Source organism: Rhinichthys klamathensis, unplaced genomic scaffold (assembly GCF_029890125.1).
Source record: "Rhinichthys klamathensis goyatoka isolate OS25496 unplaced genomic scaffold, OSU_Roscu_1.1 h1tg000206l_1, whole genome shotgun sequence".
Classification (NCBI taxonomy): Eukaryota; Metazoa; Chordata; class Actinopteri; order Cypriniformes; family Leuciscidae; genus Rhinichthys; species Rhinichthys klamathensis.
In genome coordinates, this window is record NW_026606731.1 from 627,876 (window position 1) to 651,023 (window position 23,148).

A 23,148-nucleotide genomic window follows, 5' to 3' on the forward strand; every position below is an offset into this window, starting at 1 on the left:
AAAAGCCAGGTTGAAAAAAAGAAAGGCATTGGAGGAAGATGCAGCCAAATGTGCCAAGCTTACAGATTTATTTTCAAGAGGACAAACACAAGTGACAACAGGTAAAGAGAGATAGGCCTAGTAATGACTAATGATTAGCATTAGCAACGCTGCAACGTAATTATTCGACAAATACCATTGTAGCGTTGTCAACCTATTCACAAGCAAAATATTAAATGTTTAAGGCGAGACACGGCAGGCAAAACATTCGTTTTTTTACTGGTCAATTTTGAGATTTTGGGGTATTTGTCTTCTTTCAGACAGACTTGTGGTGAAAAAAAGTCTGAAATACACATTTAGGTCTTTATCTTACTATACTTTGTCTGTTTGCGTGTGTAGATTTCTCATAAATTCATCAAAAGTTGTTGTTCTAAATCATCCGCTGCTCCGCGATCGCTGTCTGCACCCTGTCATCACACACACCGTTAGAAAGCTCTCTCTCTCCTGTATAATGCTGTCGGATCCAAATGTGGTCATTTCCTTTTTATCAGCAACCAATTGTGAAAGTAAAAGGGGGGATTTAACTCTGAACGCGCAATCTCATTGGCTGATGCTAAATCTTCTCAAAATGACCTTTCTCTCATACTCCAAGTCTGAAATCTCCACTTCAGTAGCACCTATATACACCAAACTTTGCAGTCTTGTACCTAGTTATATTATGAAGACATTTATTAAGGGGTATTTGTAAATATATTATTCCTAGCCTGATTTATATAACATTTTATTCAAAAAAAACATGGCGAAAATCATTTTTTAAGGCATTTTTTATTGCCAGTATATTCTGATTTACAGGATAGCAAAAGTAGATATCCATAAATCCCTCTGTAATTTTAAGAAAGAGCAGTAGGCTATATGACGGTACAGGATAAACCAAAATGTATTTTTTGTTCAGAAGTGGATGTAGTAAAGGAGTAAATTACCACAATTTGATACCCATGCAGAAAAATGATAATGACCATGATATTTTTTGTTAACTTCTCAGCTTAAGTGAATTATTATTTAATGTACATTATTGTTGAACCATGGTATTAATAAAAAATACACAATAGTAAGAGCTGAACTGTTGCTTCATTTATCTAATTTCCACCACCATGGAAAAAGTGGGCCGGTCTTGGGCCTGAAACTCCCGGGCTGAAAAGTGGCCCCACTCCGGCCCTGCCTCCGCCTCGTCATCCGAGATGGCAGAACCGGATGGCGTAGCTTTCCGGATGGCTGAAGGTGGCGAAGACGGCCGGCTTCTTCAAGCGCTGTCCAAGCTCGCTAAAATGCCCCTCAGACGGCGACGGGGCCACTCTGGATCAGATGTGAAGAGCTTCGCTGAAGAGATGAAAATCAGGGAAGCAGCCTACGAACCTCGCTTATATTCACTCTAGCCACGCCCAGTTTGGCGGGCTGTGACGCGATGAAGGCGCGAGCGCCTCTCATTGGACGTGAGTTCATTCAGTTCGTCTATAGGCTGCAGCAGTTGCCGCAGAGCAACCAATGAGCTCGCTAGCTAGCCCGCTCAAGGTCTGCAGCTGCTAAACTGCGTTGACAATGGATAAAAAATTAAGGATAATTATTTGGCTTCAATATTTCAGAAAAGATTAATCTTTCCCGTAGCGTAAGCTAGCTTACGCAATACGAGAGAACCTCTCGTAAGAGAACTTGATTTTCTAATTAACTTGGTAATATCTGATTGCAGTTTTTCTTGCAGTTTATACAGCCTAGTGCTGTCACAGATGCAAGCGTTATATTTCATGACACCTAATACAATTAGGAATATTTTCATGAGTGCAAATTCATAAATGGAGCATAAATGAGAATGAACTAACATTACCCAATTATCTAATGCTTAACACATCATTTATGTTCTTTCAAGTAATCAGAAATGTCAACAACAACAACATTTAAAAGAACATTTCTGTTTTATATATCCCTTTAAACAGATTTCTGCAGTACATTCACTGACTCCCAGAGGTCTCCGCTGTCATGGATCTTAACCCCATTCCTGTAATTGCATAATCTCTTTAGCATTAGAATGTATTGAAAATGTATTCTTGTGCCAGTAGCTGTGTCCCAAATGACGTACAGTACCGGTACTATGCACTTATACAATACTGTATGTACTCAATCATTTTTATTTTTTGGTTATTAAAGTGCATCATCCATTTAAAGTGCACTATTTCTTGTTGAAATTTTCAGTGTGAACAAACTACTCATTCTATTTAAACTATAAAATGGCTTAGAATAGTGCATAATTATGTGAATTGGGATGCACAGACTGTCTCAAGGAAAAATATCTTATCTGACACTGAAATATTTCCATAGTATGTAGCAACTCAATAACAAAAATTCAATAATCTCACCAAAGTGTTTTCAGGTTGTTTGGGTTTAATAAAACAAAGGCTAATCAGGAAACTAATTTGCCCAGAAAAAGGAATAAACACTGAATAAAAACATTTAGTCAGCATTCAAATATATTTATCCGAGCTGCAGAACTGAGGCATGACACTTCACTCACAGTGGGATGAATACTCAGTCTCTGACAGATCACCTGAGGGAAATGTTGATAATGAGAAATTAGCTTAATGCCAACTGATACTTTTGAATCACATATTATTTATTTTTTATTTTTTAAAAGGCACATAAAGTCTTACTTGTTTGGTAATAATCATAGACTTTAATCACAGCTGGCTTGAGATTCTTCACTGGAACAATCTGTTTTAATTGTAACTGGTGATTGACAGGAATATTTTTTGGAACCTGCAGGAGGAAAAACATAAATCATGGAAATTATTGAAGATTTTAGATAAAATGAAAAGGAATCACTGTAACTTATCATATGAATGTTGCTGTTCTCCCACCTCTTTCAAATACACGATGACATGATCATCTTTAGAATCGACCCGTTCCACAAGTGATGCGCTTGAAGTGCTTTGAGTTTTAAGCTGTGAAAAAAAAAAAAAAAAAAAAAAGGTATGATTTGTTACAATGCCCAATTCGCCTTTGGCTAAGCCACGCCCTAGAATGTAGATTGACCAATCACAGCGCAGCCAAGAACGAGCTCCGACAGTGGTCCGACACTTCTTCACAGCGCTCCATTGACTTTAACGCAGGCGTCTCATATTTTTGGTCTCGGCAGGTCATTATCGTCGTAGGTTTATCAAAAACATGGTTAAACGTTGTGCCTGGGGCATTTGTAACACCGATACGAGTTTCCCAGAGAGGTTGGAGGGGGGTGTCCGTTTTTTTCCCTTCCCAAAACCGAAGTCAAATCCTGACAAGTGTCGTCTTTGGATCAAACTGTGTGGACGTCCTCACAGTCAGCTAAACCCCTCAAGGATCGACAAGCACACTTTTGTGTGCTCTAAGGTAAATTTTGCTTTTAACCTTACTGTGAAGTTATACTAGTTAGACAGTTTTATGCTGTTTTAGGTTATGATTTCGGTTCTCTACCCTGAAGAAGAATCAAGGTGCTAGCAAGCTTAGCTGGATGTTAGCTAACTTTGTTATTGTTGATAACCGATTGTTGATACGCTAGCACACGCTGCTAATAAATACAACGTTATACTCGCGTAACGTTAGTCCGTTTGCTTTGTAATAACGATTAAAGAAGTGAATAAAAACCTACCCAGCTTTGCATGAACAGTGTTGCTCTTTGATATTGTTAGTCCCAGCCTCCGTCTCGATTAGTAGGATATGCGGTGGTTCATTTTTTGACTGTGACCGGTATGCTTTTGCCTCTATTTGGATGCCTTGTTGTTCCTTGCGTTTCACCTGTATGTCATGGATATAGCCTTCGAACGCATATTGCAGCCCCTTTTGCCTACTTCTATCGGACACTTTATTTGCTGCTTTATAAAAGTTGGATAAAATTTCATCAGGAAGAGCTGTCACAGCATAAGCCATGTTGATACCAGAGCCCAGATGAAGTTTGTTTGTCGGACGTAGCAACAGTAACTAAGGGGGGCGGGGCTTAGCCAAAGGCGAATTGGAGAGCTATTTTCTGTAAGCTATCATGCTGTTCAACAAGAAGTGAGGAGGACAATATTGGCCATAGCTGCACCATCTTACAGTAGATTCACAGAGACCGTACAGTAGATTCCTAGAGACAGTACAGTAGATTCACAGAGACCGTAGGCTACAGTAAATCTAATAGAGGGTATGCGCGTGACGTCACCGTCAGCTGGAGTGATTGCGGACGGTTCTCAATGAGTGGCAAAAAGACTGAGCGGCAGCAATGGTTTTCAGCGTGAATGCTCCGTAAAACACATCTAAAACGGGAAAGAGCTTTGCGATTGACTGTACAACTATATTTGACAAAAATCTGAGGTATATTTTTACAGACGGCCAAAAGCTACAGAACAAAGAAGCAAATGGATCGCTGCAATTCATAGAAACAACTTGACTCCAGGCAGCGAAAGATGGATTTGCAGTTGTCCTTGAGCACGTTTACATGCCCACCTATAAGCTGATAACTCACAAATATTAGCTTATTGAAATAACCAGTTTCCCCCGTTTACATTTAAACCAGTAACCGACAACGCAAGTAAACCGTGTTTACATGACTTTATTAATAAATCAGGCCATGACCCGGTGTGATGACAAAACAATTATTTGCGTATCTTGAGTATTTCATTTGTTATGTTGGTTGTGATGTTAAATAAAGCTTGCAAGATGTCAGCAGGAAACTTACAGCTCATATATTATCATCTCATGCAGTTACAGATGCAGCGTTTTGACTGAACCACTTCTACTTCTGCTGCACGAGATGACAGGACATTTTTATAATTTTCTGGGTCATGAAAGAGTCTGCGTTTGTGATGTATTTCATTCTTCCTTTCCTGCAAAACCCTTGCTCTGTCTGGATGTGTTTAAATCTGCACTAAGGATGCGTTCCTGTCACATTTCACACATGCGCACTTCAATAAGCCGACAGAAAGCAGGTTAATGCGTTTACATACCACGCGAAATCGGAGTAAGAGGCAAAACTGCATGTCAATATCCATGGATCACTGGATCTTTGGTAAGTTAAAAAGGAACACTTATATCGAGTCCAACTATTGTTTGTTTTACTCTCGTTTCCGCAGTTTCCCCTATTAAATCCAGTCACGCAGCATGCAGCTCTTCTGCCACTCAGTCCGGCTGAGGGGTCGTGTTCCCGCGGGAAAGTGACGTCAATGCATACCCTCTATAATGAATCGCTTCACATAGTCAAACGTACCATTGATGTATCAGCTGTGAATCCAGATAGGAGTTTAATATCGACAATGACCATGTTAGTCCTTGCCTGTGGACCATCATATCTGAAAAAATAAATACGAACCATCAGAGTTGGACCATCCAACTAAAGCCATAACCAAAATCATGTCTTATAGTATAAAGTTATAGTTCTCACTTCACTGTGAAATTTAACAATAGGGACTGTCCAAAGGTTTTCTTGCAATCTCCCTCAATCTTAGCGTCAATGCTCAATGTTTTAGCTTCAGTAGGAGTGGGAATGTTGTAGAACTGAGCCATCTGAGAGAGTCACCACAAACATATTCATAATTCATCTCACAGCAGAATAACCACAATGCCAAGAGAGAAAGGGAGTGTGAGTAAATGAAGCTGAACGCACTACAGACCTGCACAGACACACAGGTTGAGCCCTTCACTTCAATGCTGTATTTGGCTGGAACGGTCTGCAGCTGCTTCTCCTGGTACAGTAACTTGTTGTCCTGATTGACATCAAAGTGGTGAGTGTCTCCTGCTGACTGTACAGTCACTGTGCTGGAGCCGGCAGAGCTGAACACTTTGGTGGCGTACAAAGACAGAGCCTGAAGAGCCACCACTGTGTCCTGGGAAATAAATGTGTTCAGTAATGTCACTTTTACTCATTCACACCGGTAATAATGTGTTTGATTGGAGTAGTTTGAGTAACCTGTGTGGAGGAGAATCCTCCATAGGCATTCTGCTGCTTCACAAGCCAACTGACAATCCTGTTAGCATAGCCCAGATCAGCTGTAGTGACTGAATCTGCAGAGAGAACAGCTAGCAGCACATATGAGCTGATCTCCACTGCCAGAGAATCAGAGTCATCAGCAGATGCAGACTGAGACCAGTGGAGATGAGACCCTTGAGGACAAAAGACACACGCCTAACTCAATGAGCATGATAAAAAACAAAAATAGGACAGCCATAATAGACAACAGAAAGTCATCAGAAACAAACCTCTTACCGTCTGAAATAGCAACGTCCTCCAGTTTCTTGAAAAGCTGCTGTCGAGTGTCCGTGTCTTTAGCCAGACTGAAAGTGTAGGCGAGCAGAGCAGTGGTGTAAATGTTTTTGACATCCTCAATGACGGACCTCAAGCATGACAAACCTTTACTGACGACAGGATCCTGTGACAAAAACAGAGAAACAGACACTGTGGGTGTCATTTTTCTATGAGTTTATACTGTGTTTCCTGAAGATGAACTTACTGTGACTGGAGTTTCCAGTTCAAGCAATAATGCAGTAATGTAGGCAGTCATGGTCACATTATCATTCACTCCACCCTGGAATATATGAGAGAGAAAAAAATAAAGACAAAAATTTGATTTTGGTCAGACCTGGTGTCTACTTGTCACAGCAAATGTTAAGAAACAAACAAAATACCTTTATTCTGTTGTTGAACAATCTTCCCTGTTGGATAAAACAGCCATCTGACCTCCGTCTGCTTATTGACCAATTCTTTGCACGCTGAATATTTTGAGGTTCAATATATATGTATTTTTGTGCTTTGCCAAAAGACCTCAGGACAAAGGCCGTCAACCTGATGGTGTGGTAATTTACACAATGTCATTGGTTGTAGCAGTAATTTAACTCCAGTGTTAACCAAAATTGACTAAATTAAAAAAATAAAAGAATGCAGAAGACAGACTAACCTATGGAAGCCCTGAACCGCAACGTAAAAATAAAAAAAAAATCTGTAAAAAACAACAAAAAAAACCTAGCATTTCGAGATTAAAGTCGAAACATTTCGAGATTAAAGTCGAAACATTTCGAGATCAAAGTCGAAACCGCAACGTAAAAAAATAAAATAATAATCTGTAAAAAAAAAGAAAAAAAAAGAAGCATTTCGAGATTAAAATCGAAACATTTCGAGAATAAAGTCGAAACATTACGATAATACAGTCTTCCATAGAAGTGTGTGCATTCATAACAGTGCGCGTCCACTGGCTCAGAGCGCGTGTGTGTGTTATCTGGGCTTTTAACAAAATTCTACACAGGTGCTAATCTACCAACAAGAATTACCATGGCGTTGCCTATAGACGAGCGCACAGACTTGACTTGACTTCAAGTGTTTTCGTGCTCGTCTAGGCAACACTATCTGGGTCGAGAACACAACAGTAACCATTCTGTCCCCCTCTTCACCGTAAATACGTTCTGGATACATTTTAAGTGCATCATTCTGTATCCAATCATTTGGCCGGATCCCGTGATTTCCTCAGATTTAATAACCACTAATGGTGGTTGAGGAGAGATTCTCTGATATGATTGTAAAGCGCTTTGAGTGTAAACCTAGTAGACATATGAAAGCGCTATATAAATGCCTCATTCATTCATTCATTCATTCATTCATAAAGCTGGATATCTCCATCCAGTCTGAAAAGTGTTTTCCGGGTTGGTTTTCCTATAGGCTAAAGTCTATTCCGGTGTTGTGCCGAATTTCAACCCCCTGCCAAATTATTACCCCCCTCGTTGAAGTCAGTACCTGATTGCCTAATCCCAACCCCGCCCCTAATCCTAACCCCTCCCCCACAACTAATCCTAAACCTACCAATGCTAGGGGGGTAATAATTTGGCGGGGGTCGAAATTCGGCACAACACCGGCGCAGTATATTTTATAACGTCCTATAATGGTAGCCTAATGCTGGTAGATTGGCACCTGTTGAATTTCCTTTTGTTGAAACAAAAAAACACACACACACAGTGTGAAACACTTGCTATGCACCATTATGAATGCCTGTGTGTACAGCAATGTGAAACAATGGCAAGCACACACGCGCAACTTCTACGGAAGACTGTTTTCTAGTACTCTTGAAATGTTTCGACTTTAATCTCGAAATGCTTCGACTTTAATCTCGAAATGCTAGTTGTTGTTGCTTTTTTTTTTACAGATTTTTTTTTTTTTTACATTGTGGTTTCGACTTTAATCTCGAAATGCTAGTTTTTTTGTTTGTTTGTTTTTTTACAGATTTTTTTTTTTTAACGTTGCGGTTCAGGGCTTTCGTACTAACCAAATATTATCTTATAGATATAAGATCTAATATTTTGTAGCCTACAGTCTGGGAGTTTATTGGTAACTTTTAATATTTTCTTTGATAAAAAAGGTTTTACCAAGTATTCCCTTTTCCATGACCAAATGTGCTGTATGCTCCATTGTCATGTCTGTAGTTCAGTTGTCTCTGGTATCCTGTTGAGTTTGACAATGGTTAAACAGTTAATTTGGGTTGATCAAATGTGTCTGAATTCTAACAACCAAACAGCCTCAGTATTTCCTTGACATGATTTATGTCTCTCACCGCTCTTCAGGAAGCCTGTGGCTCTCTCTCGGATGGCTGAGGTGAGCTGCTCTGTGTTCTCCAGATACTGCAGAATGTAAATATTGGGAGAAAGAACAGCCATGTTTTGCTCTCCACAGCCGTACGGCCAGTGTTGGGGGTAACGAGTTACAAAGTAACGGATTACAGTAACGATATTACTTTTTTGGGTAACGAAGTAAAGTAACGCATTACACTAAAAATATCGGTAACTACACTACTTTACTATACTATAGGAACGCGCTTTCCTGCGTTACCCAAGCCGTGTTTGCTTGTGTGTAAAGTTCTGTCTAGTGGTGCGTGCGCACCGTTGCCATAGAGATCGATTTGAGTGACATAGCTGCCGGTGCGAAGGAGAGAGGGAAATGGAGACGGAGACGGAGACAGGGGGTCTCTGCAGCGCGAGTCTCCGCTGACTGCACGCGCACCTCCCCAAACGGACGAGGCGTTTATACTCGACGCGCTCGCCATTGTACTATTCTGTGAAACGACGGGGCGACTCGAGTAATTGTCCTCTTAACCATCAGGAATCAACGGTGAGAAGAAGAAAGGTCCACACGTGACGATGTTTATTTTAGTAGGCTACATCACCACCAATAACACTACAAAAAGAATCGTGTACGTAAAATCCAGTAAACCCTGAGATTATTACTTGTGACATTAGAACAAAATGTGGATATAAAAACATGTATGTAGACTATAGAACTAAATCAACGATCTCTTAAATAGTTTCTAATTTCACTAAACATTTCATTAAGTTTCGTGGACATTTTATAAAACATGGATCTTTCTATTAAAAATGCTTATTATGCTATTGTAGGCTCATTTTGTAAACATAAGCAACTGATTTAGACACGCAAACTGTGTGCCGGTGCGGTCACAGTGAGACGTAGGCTACATGCTCGGGCAGATTCGGCTTCTTGAAGTCGTTCATCCTCGGATTCGGCGCCGCGCGCGCTGTTACAAAAACTCTTCTCAAGTCTTGGAGCACAGCAGGTAACACAAAACAAAATAAAATGAACAGGCTTGTTGCAGGGTTCATTGTAGAGGAATGCTTCCCCTGCCGACTATTGAATCGCCAAGAAAAATGCATTTTAAATTAAGATTAAAAATGTAAAAGTGACCTTTATTTTATTATTTTTCATTGACCACTTCATTTTTTATTTTTATTGCCATGAGTCGAATAAAAAGCTTGTTTTGTTCTCAGGAGAAGAGTTTATTCTCATTTTTCCCAAAGCCTGTGTTTTAAAACTTGTGTGTTGACCCCATTTTAAAATGACCGCACCATAGCCTCCTTTATCCTGTTGTTTGTGGATTTTACAGTGAGATATATTTCCTTGTGCAGACAGGGATATTGTTCTTTCATATGGTTTTACATGCCATTTTGTATATATTTATACAATAAACACTATGTAGACAGGCTAAGTGATGATAGGGCTATGATATTTGTCCATAAATTAAGAAACAGGAAAGTAAAGTAATAAGTAGTGAAGTTACTTTTCAAACGCAGTAACTAGTAAAGTAATCTCATTACAATTTACAGAAGTAACTAGTAACTAATTACCTTTTTTGAGTAACTACCCCAACACTGCGTACGGCATCCGTAATAATCCGTGAAGATTCCTCAGTGCACGACCCAATATATCTCCTATAAACCATACACAAGTTTTTGTACATTTTATAAATCCAAACACAAACTCCTCATTTCTGCTTGTATTTGTAAATTTTACCAATGACTGAAACAGAGGATCTGGCTGATCCCTCTATCACATCTTTAGGGAGAGTCAGAGCCACTTCCTCTGAGAGACTGTCACCTACAAACCAGACAGACAGAAACACATATCAGTGATCAGCAGAGTAACACTATGGTTTAATATTAAATAACATAACAAATAAAATATACATTTTAAATCTATATCAAAAAAAAATCTGTGGACAAACCCTTTGGACACAATAACCAGCTTTGAGTCTCTGTCTTTTCAGTTCCTTCCGCCTGCAGCATAAAACAATCACATCAACACATCATACTGACATAAGCATTATGATAAAGGGTAAATGATATCTAAGAGACATTTGACGTGCGCTGACCTGTACAAGCAGACTTCGTGTGACCGTGTCAATGCGTCCTCTCTCTGGGACGCTCACAATCTCATTGTCACACACAGTCTGGGACGCCTCTGCCTCTGCACTGACAGTAATATTCAAGACTCCTACAACACAAGACATGTACGTGAAGATACAACAGACACAAACACTGAGAAACAATGATTCAGACTGGAAAACTCACCAAGAACAGAAGGAGTGAGGGTCCATTTAAAGGTTTTTCTCCCATTAGCACATAGACAGGATGAATACTGATCATCAGAGGAGGCTTTGAGAGTGTAGTCTGAGGACGGAGCTGGAGTCACTTTAACCTGTCAATCAACCACACATGATTAGTGGCATATTTGATATGATTTGATTAGACTGAGTCTGAAATCTCACCATGATGCACTTGGACAGATAGTTGAAGACAGTGGCCTTCAGCTCAAAGATCTCCCCACGGATGATGGAGTAAGGCAGAGAGAGCTCCAGGAAGAAGGGCTGGAAAACTGTCAGCTGAGCAGGAGGAGCGAGACCCAGACCTTCAGAGGACAGACAGAAGACCTCCGTCTCCCAAGAGGTGATGGTGTCAGGAACCGTGACAGGAACCTGAGCTGATCCGGAGTCCCTGTCGTGCAACGCAATACAGTAAAATGTGGTGGAAAGTGTTTTAGTAATGTTCAGTTCCATCTTACAAACTCTTTGCTGGGTATCCATTTACGCACCCAACTTCACTGAGTTGCCAGATCCATGTTTCTGGGAAAAAGGTACGAACTGTTTCTACAGGAGATGAAAGCTTTCTTCTTGAATGCGTAATGTAATCCCGTGTATCTGAATCTGTTTAAATAAACAGTGCTTTCAGCAGGTGTTATGATTTTAAGTGAATTCACCCATTAGTATATTTATGCATTACTTGTCCAAAACGCTTTTGTTTGTTTATGCATCTGAATCAATTTTAGATGCTAACTGTTAACACTCAAACACAGCTATTTAACAACAACAGGTAGATTTCTAGTCACATGATTTTATGTTCCTTTTAAGGCTGGAATACACTACACAGGTTGCCAAAATTTGGCAGTGGCAGTCTGCAGATTAGAGTTGACAGATTTCACATAAAATCGGGGAGTATATAATAATAGCTTCAGACTATAAGTCCATCCAGTTGTAGGATATCAAACATTTTGATATTTTGAGCTGATTTTAAAACACACTGTCAATTATCATGCGTCTCCTAGAAACGAGATGCATGTTTGTATGAGTTTGTTGTGTTTGGAACAACGTGAAAGTCTGGTTTTGTGTGATCCGTTTTTAGTGACTCAGTGAGTCTCTTAGTGTATGATTCCCAGTATTTCTCTGTAACCATTTAGATAGTCGGCAAGTGCATGCTAAGTGCATGATGCTTAGTGTTTGAAAATCTGTTCAGAATTGAAAAGTTGTGTAGTGTATTCCAGCCTTTAAACACTTTCTGTAATTGTATGAAACAAAAAAAAGCATCACATTAGAAATTTTAAAAGAACATACGGAATGGATAGTCTTTGTGATAAGAAATTCCACGGTATTTCAGACAAAGGGGTTGTCTCACAAGCAAATTCGTTGCCATCTTCAATCCCACATTCTGTCAGACAGCAATTATAAACTACATGAAATGTAATATGAGGCTTGAATGTTTCAAATAAAACATTTAAATCCATATTTCTTGGGTATATAGTATATACTACAAGAATCTGGATCTTTGTTTCAATTATTTTCATTGTGTACTACTTCATCCTCTTTATAAATAGCCTAACTTTACTAACCATTTTATAAGCAGTTTGTTACCTTCAAGCTGTCATAAACATGGTCTAGTAACACAGCTCGGCGAGGTCTAACTTCTAGGCACTGTGGTGTATCCACAGCATTATAAGGATAACCTGATACTGACTGTACAGGCAGCAGGTTAAAGACCTATGAAGGTAACATTTATATTCAGATTAAAAACAATCTACAGACTTATTGTTAACATTTTATGGTTTTCTCTAGACAAAAATTGTTCTATACATCTACACCTTGCCAGCATCCAGACGTTTTCCTGACTTCAGGATCAGGACGCTCTGATCTACAGCACTGAGGCCACACAGTGAACCAGGCTGAGCTGAGAGCTGGAGAGTGTTTTTCTCACCAGGAACCGCTTTAGCAGGAGAAAACTGTAGAGACACCTGTGACAACAACAGAGGGATGTGTCATTTTAGTACTGAACCAGAATGGACTGTGGTCATGTAAATGGGCATGTGTGTTCCATTTCGATTTCGGTTCACTCCACATTGCATCAGAAGCTGACACTATTGAGGGAAACACCTTTCAGAGAGAACTGCTGAAGCCTGATTAAATAACACATTGTTCTTCATAAAGCGGCACTGAGCAAAATTGCCTCAGAATCTTTCTCCTTCACAAGAACATCTACAAGAAGCCTCTCACCATAATTTATCACCTGCAGTGGACGACAATTCTACACTGATCCCCTTAGCATTCCAGCGAGGATATCTTCGATGGAAAAAGCTACCAAGCCCTGTGCCGCCTGTTCAGGATCATTTATGCTCCTGGACAGCCATGACAGTTGCATCTTCTTCCTCAGAAGCCGCTCTTTAAGGAGCCGAGCAAGGAGCACGATGATACTATGTCAATGGTGGCGTCAGACACAGAGGACTGGTCTCATAGCCCTAAATGTTGGATTTTCCTGGCGCTATCGATGAAGAGCTTCTCCGGATTATGACTTGGGCATTGGAGGAGCTGAGTTCTGACCCTGCTGAGCCAGAATGAAGCCGGCTGGATAAGTTGTTGCTCAACAAGCCCTTCTGCACAACTGACAAAATCACTGGCAAAGCCTAAACTGCGGCAGCAGCTTCTCAGCCTTGTATGAGAAGACTTCTATGGCTGAGACCCTGACCCTGAGATCTTTAGAGAACTCTGAAGTGCGATGAGATGCCTGGTCGTGTTGGACAGGTAGTTGCGGCTGACCCTCACAGATCTCTAGTAAGTAAGTAAGTAAAATTTATTTTTATAGCACATTTAAACACAGCTTGCACTGACCAAAGTGCTGTACATAGCGCAATAGCCAGAAAATAATAAAAATAAAATAAATACAATTATAATTACAGACATAGCACAGTAAGACAATTAAAACGCAGGGAAGGCCAATGTAAATAAGTGAGTTTTGAGTCTGGTTTTGAAAATTGTGATAGACGAAGCATTTCTGATGTCAGGTGACAGTTGGTTCCACAGCTGAGGGCCAGCAATAGAAAAGGCTCTATCACCTTTTTGTTTGAGCCGGGACCGCGGGACATGGAGGAGACCTTGGCTGGGGGCCAAGGCGTGAAGAGCTTTAAAAACCATCAACAGCATTTTAAATTGTATCCTAGACTGGACAGGAAGCCAGTGCAAGGAGGCTAGAACCGGTGTAGGATTCAGAAAAAAAAACCTAACCCTATTTTGCGTGCGTGAACGCCATTGGTTATTCAATCAGGCTTTAGTATTTCTATGTCAGCTTCTGACACAATATATCTTTCCCTCATCTCAGGGAACCAAAGTTATGTTTAGTAACCGGAGACGTTTTTATACATACCTTGTTTTTGAAACACTTTTCAATGTCGACATTTTTGCTTCTAGCAACAACATTTTCACTGGGCAGAACACAGTATGCCAGAATCTGCAGTACAGGAGCCAGATCTGAACCAACAGACAATTTGAACGACATTGTGCCTCTTGCTCCATTAGAAGACTTCACTTCAACCTTCTCATATCCATGATGAACGATCACTCCTCTGGACAAGACCTGAAACAGACAGATGACACTCTAATAACAAACTGACTAGTGCAGCCAAATAATACTGTTAAACAAAAACATCTCTGTAATAATATAAATACTGCACGTTCTCACCATATAGACAATGTCTGTTTTGAAGTCTTCAACAGTCTCTCCAATAAAATAATACTTGATGGTGGCTGTAAACTCAGAGTCACACTTTAAAGGTTGCTCAGAATTCTCTATAATCAATTCACTTAGTGTTGGGGTGTATGGAGTGGCAGGCTGGAAGAGCTGGACTGTTTTTTCTTCAGTAGAGAAGTAAGGCATTTTAAAGTGTTGGATCTGAAACTCTGGATATGCACTAGCCTGTTTAAAAAAGAATGTGCAGTTATTTTTCATGTAACAAAGACATTAAATGACCAAACACTGAATGGATGAGCACTGATTATCATACCATCAAGTTAATTTTACTTTTAGAAAGACTAGATGTATTAAGAGAGAAACTGGCTACTCCATCACTGTCTGTAGTGAGATTTAGGAGCAGTTTTGAAGTCCACCTTTTACCCTCCAAAAGATAAACTTGTTTGTTTTGAAGAGGTGCTCCTTTTAATTGTGCAAGTTTGATCTGTTCAAGGAAGAAAGAAAAGAAAAATCAGACTAAAATTTAAAATTTAATAACAATTAACAACCAGAATTTAGACATACCTTTCCTTCAATAATTGACCCATGTTTATAAATTTCGGGCAGCTCAGTAAACGTAGCTTTACCACTTTCATATGTCAAAGATATCGTTTCAGACCCCTCCATTGTGTTTTCTGGGAAAACAAACAAATTAATAATATGGTAACACTTTACAATACGAGTGCACTAATATGCATTTATCCATGCTTAACTAATACATAGATAATCCTGATTTAAAGTGTGACTCATGAAGAACTAAGCCATTCATTAATGATTGCTGAATCAACAACTAATAAAGAGTCTAATATTAGATGTTGATAGGGAATTAATCCAGGAGGAGGCATTTAATTCATAGCAATTCATATTTTGTGAAGTGTTACTAATATTTCAAAGGATTAACAAGTGGTTGTTCGATCCAAGTGTCCATGTTCTGCTTAGATCTGTCACCTGTTCCTTCTTCTGTTACTTTCCCTTTTACAGTAAGATATTCTTTCAGAAATCTCTCATTTGTAGAGCTAAAAAAGACTGATGTATTCAAGGTAAAGGAGGCACAGCCCATCTCATTTATCAGCTGGAAGAAACACAAACACAACCATTAAAAACAGTATCTGATGAAAATGTGTTTATAAACATGCTGTAACATAGTCTCGTACCTCAGTGGTTTCAACCAAACATGGGGAAATCAAGTTGGGTCGAGAAATATACTTCAAATGTTCCCGGCATACTTCCACCCATGCTTTACCAGCCACTGTTTGCCCAAATGTGTATCTATAAAGTACATGCTTTGGGTTATACTTTTGAAATAGTGCTATATTATAGGATATTATAATAAAACAATAATATACAATAAAATAAGATAAACCTTCACTTACTTCCCGCAAAGCACTAGATTCATGTCGCTATCACCAAAACTTATTTCTTTTGGAGCTTTCATGGTAACTTCAAACTTAGGTAAAACTGGAAATCAAGTACAGGGAATCAATTCAAAAAGATTTCAAATGAGGATTAATGCTGTAATCGCTCTCAAAAACGTTCTGTGATATTGTAACTTACCATACTTCTTCACCTCAAAATCATGTGTGATCACCCGTTTACCAATATAAGCCTTCAGTTTGTACATGCCTTCACGAGCCTCTGGGTTCAACTCATGTGAGAGCTGCAATATCCACCTTGTTGAGGAAATATTTGTCCACTGACCAATCCTGTTATATTGACTGTCCTGTTTGATCACAAAGAACACACAGTGCAGATAGTTTAGTTAGTCATCTACATACATATCGAGTTCCTGATCATTATTTAAAGTCACCATGAAATAGAAATTGACATTTCTGGTGACAGTTACAGACTTACAGCTGATTGCGTTTTGCCACTGTGTTTTTTGCTTTCCATGTTTCACATGTGCCCATTTCTCAGTCCTATCAAGTCTGTCGGTCTAGTTCGTTAGTCTAGTTTTTTGTTTTGCTCATATTTCTCTCCTCTGCCCAGTTAGGGACCGTTCGGTATTTATGGAATGGACCACCGGAGGAAAATAGGGGAGGGTCATGTCTTTTTATTCGTTGTTGAGGGGAGGGTCATCCAACTTTTTTTAGTCTAGGGGGAGGGTCACCCAACTTTTGTATTCATGAAAACAGCAACATTTCAAATTGGCTTGTTTGGCTACATATTTTTCCATGTAGCTCTCACAGTATCGGCCCCCCATCGCTAGCAGATTGGTCTGACCCAACAAAAATTAGACGCGTAATGCCTGGTTCACACGGGACGATTTTAACATTGTTGGCCGATTTTCCAAACCTGAGAGACCCCACACACGGCGATAAAAAAATCACGGGTCTAACAGTTTTGGTCATACAGTGTGTGGTGCGCAGCCACATGGCAAAATCAACACATCACACACGAACCGATTTGACTCCCGAGCCTTCCCAGGTCAGACGGAAAATCTCGCAAAATCCCTCGAGATCAAACGTGACTTCAGAGTAAACAATCATGGTGGACGAAGAGGATGCAGTGGCGATAGTTTGTAGTTTGTTTTTAACCGGAAAAAAAAGATTTGATTTTGTTTCCCGGTGCTTCCTCTGTGCCTCGTCACCTCGCTTTCTGATTGGCTACACGCCACAGTCCACAAGCTGCGTGTGTCCCCGGGGGACGCCACACACGAGGAGAAATCGGGCCCAAAAAATCCAACATGTTGGATATCCCCGATTTGAGATCGGAGCGGTCCCGACGTTCTTCCGAGCAGACGAGAGCAGTCTTAACACACCACACATGGCAGGAATATCTGATCAGATTATTTTACGATAATCGGAGCATCCTTAAAGCTGCAGTCGGCAAGTCTGGCAGATTGAGTGGATTTAGGAAAATTTTGAATGTTTACAACTCTCATGCCCCTCCCCCACTATCAACGGATACCCTCCCACCGAGTTCATGCTTGTCAGTGCGTGTGCACCAGTTTTTCAGTGAATGCGCCCGTCTCATCAGCATCCATCAACACCATGGAGTATTTGGAGGTATGCTGTCCTGGCTAATCTACCAATAGATTGCAATTGCTAACGTCATTTATACTCTAAATGAGCTTACTTGATTTTCCGCCATCACTCTTCGTTACTGCGCGAACTTCCGCGAACTTCAGGCGTGTGCATGTGTGATTGTAACGTGCGCGAGGGTGGCGTGTACCCGATCTGTGATTGACAAGTCAGATCTCACACCCCCCTGCGCTGATTGGACAGGATGAACCGGGAGCTGTGGATTTTTGCAAAACAAATAACACGCTCCAGGTGGAGTTAGAAGCTCAGGTTTTTTTCTAAAACCACTTTATTTATGTTGTTCTGTCAGATTACAGTGTCGATTTCACTGAATATGATAAAAAAAATGTTGCCGACGGCAGCTTTAAGATTGTCGGAAGGGGTAAATCGGGGCTAAAATCGGCCTAATTATCCTGCCGTGTGAACCAGGCTTAAGATAAAGTCCAGTTTGGTGCTTCGGGCGTACACCCTCAGAAAAAGTGCATTGTGTCAGAACAGAACGACAATTAAATGTTTACCCGGCAAAGCTTTAAAGTACGAGTAAATACTTTTGTGATTGCGAATAGGCGCAGTGTCCTGTGAGTGTAACTCTACCCCTGCATTAACATGTGATGTGAATGTACGTCGAGTTGTACAGTATTGGAACTGCCTTGTTTATACTTTCGCCTGGCTCCGCAGCGCGAGCCTCCGCGGCCTGTGCGCGCACCTCCCCAAACGGACCAGGCGTTTATATTTGACGCGCTCGCCGTTGTAACATTCTGTGAAAGACAGGAGGCGACTCCAAGTAATTGCCCTCAAACCACCAGGAATCAGCGGTGAGAAGAAGGTACAGAGGTGAATGTGTATTTTAGTACACCAAAACCACACTACAAAAGAATCGTGTAAAGCAGTAAACCTTGAGATTATTACTTGTTACATTAGAACAAAATAAATGAATTTGAGAACATAGCCTGTACAACTAAATTAACGATAACTTACATATTTTCTAATTTCACTAAACATTTTCATTTAGTTTTGAGAATTTTTTTTTATAAAACATGGACAATAATTAAAAGGGCTTATGTCTGCTATTGTAGGCTCATTTTGTAAATTTAAGCAACTAGCTACTAGACGCACAAACTGGGTGCCTGTGTGATGAGACATATAGGCTCGGCCAGATTCGGCTCGAAGTCGTGCATCTTCGAAAGCGGGCCGCGCGTGCAGTTATAAAATTTTCGCGCTCGTGCGGACGCAGCGAGTATAAACCAAGCTTGAGGCGCCAGAACTGCAGCTGATAGAATGTGCGCTGTAGCACGATACTACCATATTTCTTCAAAAGCAGAACGTGGAGACATTAAATCATCCAAAAATCGTGATATCGCATAAGCACAAGTCTATAAAACAACTGTTATCATGTCTGAAAACAAACAAGTAACGGAGTTTACAAAACTGTATCACACGCGTGTTACAGTGGTTCTCTTACGAGAGTACTCTCGTGTTGCGTAAGCTAGCTTACGCTACGGGAAAAACCTCTTTTCTCGAGAATTCTGAAGCCAAAAATTATCCTTATAATTTGTATAAATTTAAAACACATTTGCTGCAGCGAGCAGACCTAGACGAGGCAGCTTGCGCGCCTATTGGCTGCTCTGCGGCAACTACTGCAACCTATTGAGGGACTGCTTGTGACGCAAGCACCAATGAGGGTGCTGGCGCCCTCAGTCGTCACGTCCCGCGTGAATGGGCGTGGCTTATCCCTATATAAGCCAGAGCTCGATAGGATAGCCTTGATTTTTATCTCTAGAGAAGAAGCCTGCGCCGTCGAACAATCTTTTCAGCGGGACGAGTTTTCTGAGGAAGCCGGTCGTCTTCAGTTGCCGTTCCTGCTGCGCTATCCGGCGCCTATATCCTTTCTCGGTCCGTGTGTTTGCCGCTGCGACACTCACGTTTTCTCTATCTAAAAGAGCCGTGGCGTTGCTACAAATGCCTCGTATTTCCTGTGGCTCGTGCAGAGCCCCTCTCGCCAACGGGGACCGCCATATCCTGTGCGCTTCCTGCTTGGGCCAAGACCACGCGCTGTCCTAGGGCGGATGTCCCGAGTGCGACACCATGGCCTTGTCGACCCTGCGGGCTCGACTGGCCATCTTCAACGTGGATTCCGTGCCTCTGCCTCCCTCTTCTGTGCCGCGTCGTAAGCGCCGCTCTCAGAGGCCGCCTGAGGAGGTTCCGGTGGATGAGTGCACGCTGACGGGATCCCCTCGTGCCTCCCTATCCCCCGTTTCAGCCCGCTCCGGCCGCTACCATCTCTCGTGACGAGTTGGAAGGGGATGACGAAGACGACGGCTGTTCTCTTCTTGCCTCGGCGAGTGAAGAGTGGTCGGGTTCCATTCCGGTCCCCACCCCTTCTCTTCAGGAGTCCAGTGGGATTAGAGCCAGCGTCGACGCCGAACTTCTCCGCCTCCTCACGAAGGCCGTGGAGGACCTCTGCCTGGATTGGTCACTGCCCGATGAGCCCGCGCCCAACAGACTCGACGGCTGCTTTCTCCCTGGTCGCCGCGCAGCGCCTCCCACGTGGCCCGCCCCATTTCTCCCCGAGCTACACGAGGAGCTGTCTAAATCCTGGACGGCTCCTTTTTTCGGCCAGGCTGCGATCATCTGTCTATTCGACCCTCTCCGTTGTGGATGCCGCGAAGGACAAAGGTTATGTTTCCATTCCTCCGGTCGAGGAAACGATCGCAACGCACCTTTGCCCGCCCGCCTTGCCTTCTTAAGCCTGCCAAACTACTTCCGCCTTCGTCAGTCGCGCTTACACCGCCACTGGCCAGGCCGCCTCAGCACTCCACACTATGGCAGTGCTGCAGATCTACCAAGCCAACCTTCTCCGTTCCTTGGACGAGGCGGGCACGGACCCTGACAGCTTTACGGACTTGAGGAGCGCCACAGACCTAGCTCTGCGAGCCACCAAGTCCACCGCCCAGGCCATCGGGAGGAACATGGCGTCCCTCACCGTTGTCGAGAGACATTTGTGGCTGACGCTGTCAGATATGAAGGACGCTGACAGAGCCTCCTTCCTTGACGCGCCTGTGTCTCCCTCCTGTGTCCACTTTCGGACAAAGTGTTGATGGCTTTGTGGAGCGTTTTTCAGAGGTCCAGAAGACGTCGCAGGCTATGCAGCACTTCATCCCTCGACGCTCGAGTTCCGTGTCAGGACGCTCTAGGAAACAGCTGTCTGCCCGGAAAACAGCCTCCCTGCCGCCTCCACCGCCAGATTCTCAGCGTCAGCGACCAAGAGAACGCCAACGCTTGAGCTCAGCTGGCCGCCACAGGCCGCCCCCTCCTCAGGGACCCAGGCCCAAGATCACGCTGGATCCTGTGCCACCAAAACCTTCCTGACTCTATGAAGACGGCGAAGGTTGAGTCCCGCTGCGGGAGTTCCTGCGGCTGCGGTGACTGGAGATGTGTATTCTACAGCCAACGAGCCAGTTGCACAACCCGCTCGCCTGTACCCAAACGCCGTTTTCACGGCGACCCAGATAAATTTCAAAAAGAGCATTATGTCTGTTTATCCGGCTCTCGCTGAAGGTGTTTTAAATGTTGGAAATGTGCCCATGTCCCAGTGTTCACCCCTACACATAAGCACAGCCCACTCAGTGACACACACTCATTCAGCGCCTGTTTCAATAAAGGCGGTTCATGCCGATTGTGTTTTAAGTGTAAAGAAGGTGCCCGCTTCTCAGCACGCACGCTTACTGTTAAACACTGCACCCTCTGTGCCACGCACACACATAAATCATTCCCCGGCCCACGTGACCAGAATGTTGTGTGTAAATCAACCCGCTGCTGGTCTCAGCACGCTGCCTCAGATAAACACTGCAAGCACAGTGTCAATTTATCAGCCCTATCAGGTCTCCGGGTCCCTAGCTTACAGCGACCAGAGCCCAGATACCATTCTACCCCTAGCTATACGTGCAAAAGCATGGGAAGCTATCACGGGCGTCTCAGATTGGGTGCTGAACATTATAAAACGAGGCTATTCACTGCAGTTCGCTCGCCGACCCCCTCCGCTTTTGAGCCCGGGTCGAAACTACAGTAGATCAGAAAGTAGCTCATCTGCTTCAAGCCAAGATAATGAAACTGTACTTGAAGGGCGCCATAGAAACCGTCCCTCTAGACCAGAGCGAGTCGGGATTCTACAGCCGTTACTTCCTGGTACCCAAAAAGGATGGCGGTCTCAGACCCATTCTAGATCTCAGGCTTTTGAACAGAGCTCTCATGAAGCGATCGTTCAAAATGATTACAACCAGGCATGTTCTCGTGCAAATTCGCCCGAGGGACTGGTTTATATCAGTGGATCTATAAGACGCTTATTTTCAGATACAAATAGCCCCCCGTCACAGGCCTTTCTTAAGATTCGCCTTCGAGGGTCAGGCTTACCAGTACACCGTCCTTCCGTTCGGCCTGTCCTTAGCACCTCGTACATTTACGAGGTGCATGGACGCAGCGCTCGCCCCCTGAAACAACAGGGTATGCGAATACTGAACTATTTGGACGACTGGCTAATTATGGCCCAGTCGGAGGTGGAACTTATGACACACAGGGCTTCATTACTAAGCCATTTAGAGGCTCTGGGCCTCAAAGTCAATTGGACCAAGGGTTCGCTATCTCCCAGTCAGAAAGCTTCTTTTCGGGGAATGGATCTGGACTCTGTGTCAATGACAGCGCGGCTGACGTCAGAGCGTACTCTGTGTATTCAGCGCTTGGCAATTCAATTCAATTCAATTCAAATTTATTTGTATAGCGCTTTTCACAATACATATTGTTTCAAAGCAGCTTTACAGAAAGTGCATTTCAGAAATGTACATAGAAGAATATAGTTAGTTAATCATCATGTATTAATTTAGGGCATAACATATCGCCGGCGTTGAGTCGTCTCTTCACAGGCGTCGAGTCGTCTCATCGCAGGTGTTGGGGCATCTGAAGTCTCCGTGAGAGTCTGGATACAAACTGGAGCTGACGAACGCTATTTACCTCGGGACTAGCGTCCCGAGATAACAGCAGAAAAGCAGATGGAAAATAATTAGCGTAGCTGCTGTTCATAATATTAATGCATTCGATCTGATTCAACAATAGAAGGTAAGCATTATGTGAATGCTTGGCTAAAGAGATGCGTCTTTAATCTAGTTTTGAACTGGGAGAGCGAGTCTGAGCCACGAACAGTATCAGGAAGGCTATTCCAGAGTTTAGGAGCTAAATGTGAGAACGCCCTCCCTCCTTTAGTGGACTTAGATATCCTAGGAATGACCAGAAGCCTCGAATTTAGTGATCTTAACGAACGCGATGGATTGTAGGGCGATAGAAGGTCCATTAAATACACAGGAGCTAAACCATTTAGGGCTTTATAGGTCAGTAGTAGTACTTTGTAATTGATACGGAACTTAATAGGTAACCAGTGCAGAGATGATAAAATCGGTGTTATATGATCATATTTTCTTGACCTAGTAAGAACTCTAGCGGCTGCATT

At 42.4% G+C, this 23,148-nt stretch overlaps 1 protein-coding gene across 1 annotated transcript; it reads right to left on the reverse strand.

Annotated features, from left to right (window-relative positions):
- Window positions 1-2,392: 2,392 nt before the first annotated feature.
- Window positions 2,393-16,267, reverse strand: LOC130096706 (alpha-2-macroglobulin-like). The gene is made up of 30 exons (XM_056263329.1): window positions 16,186-16,267; window positions 16,005-16,089; window positions 15,786-15,900; window positions 15,580-15,703; window positions 15,157-15,266; window positions 14,906-15,076; window positions 14,584-14,817; window positions 14,269-14,478; window positions 12,716-12,865; window positions 12,489-12,614; window positions 12,192-12,285; window positions 11,396-11,507; window positions 11,073-11,298; window positions 10,876-11,002; window positions 10,677-10,798; window positions 10,530-10,581; window positions 10,319-10,402; window positions 10,190-10,236; window positions 8,571-8,700; window positions 8,386-8,461; window positions 6,661-6,817; window positions 6,486-6,560; window positions 6,242-6,404; window positions 5,945-6,138; window positions 5,649-5,861; window positions 5,420-5,541; window positions 5,246-5,327; window positions 2,886-2,969; window positions 2,679-2,784; window positions 2,393-2,575 (listed from the first exon to the last, which is right to left on the reverse strand). Exons 1-30 carry the CDS (start codon window positions 16,250-16,252, stop codon window positions 2,535-2,537), a joined length of 3,699 nt encoding a protein of 1,232 aa, XP_056119304.1. The 5' UTR covers window positions 16,253-16,267; the 3' UTR covers window positions 2,393-2,534.
- Window positions 16,268-23,148: the final 6,881 nt, after the last annotated feature.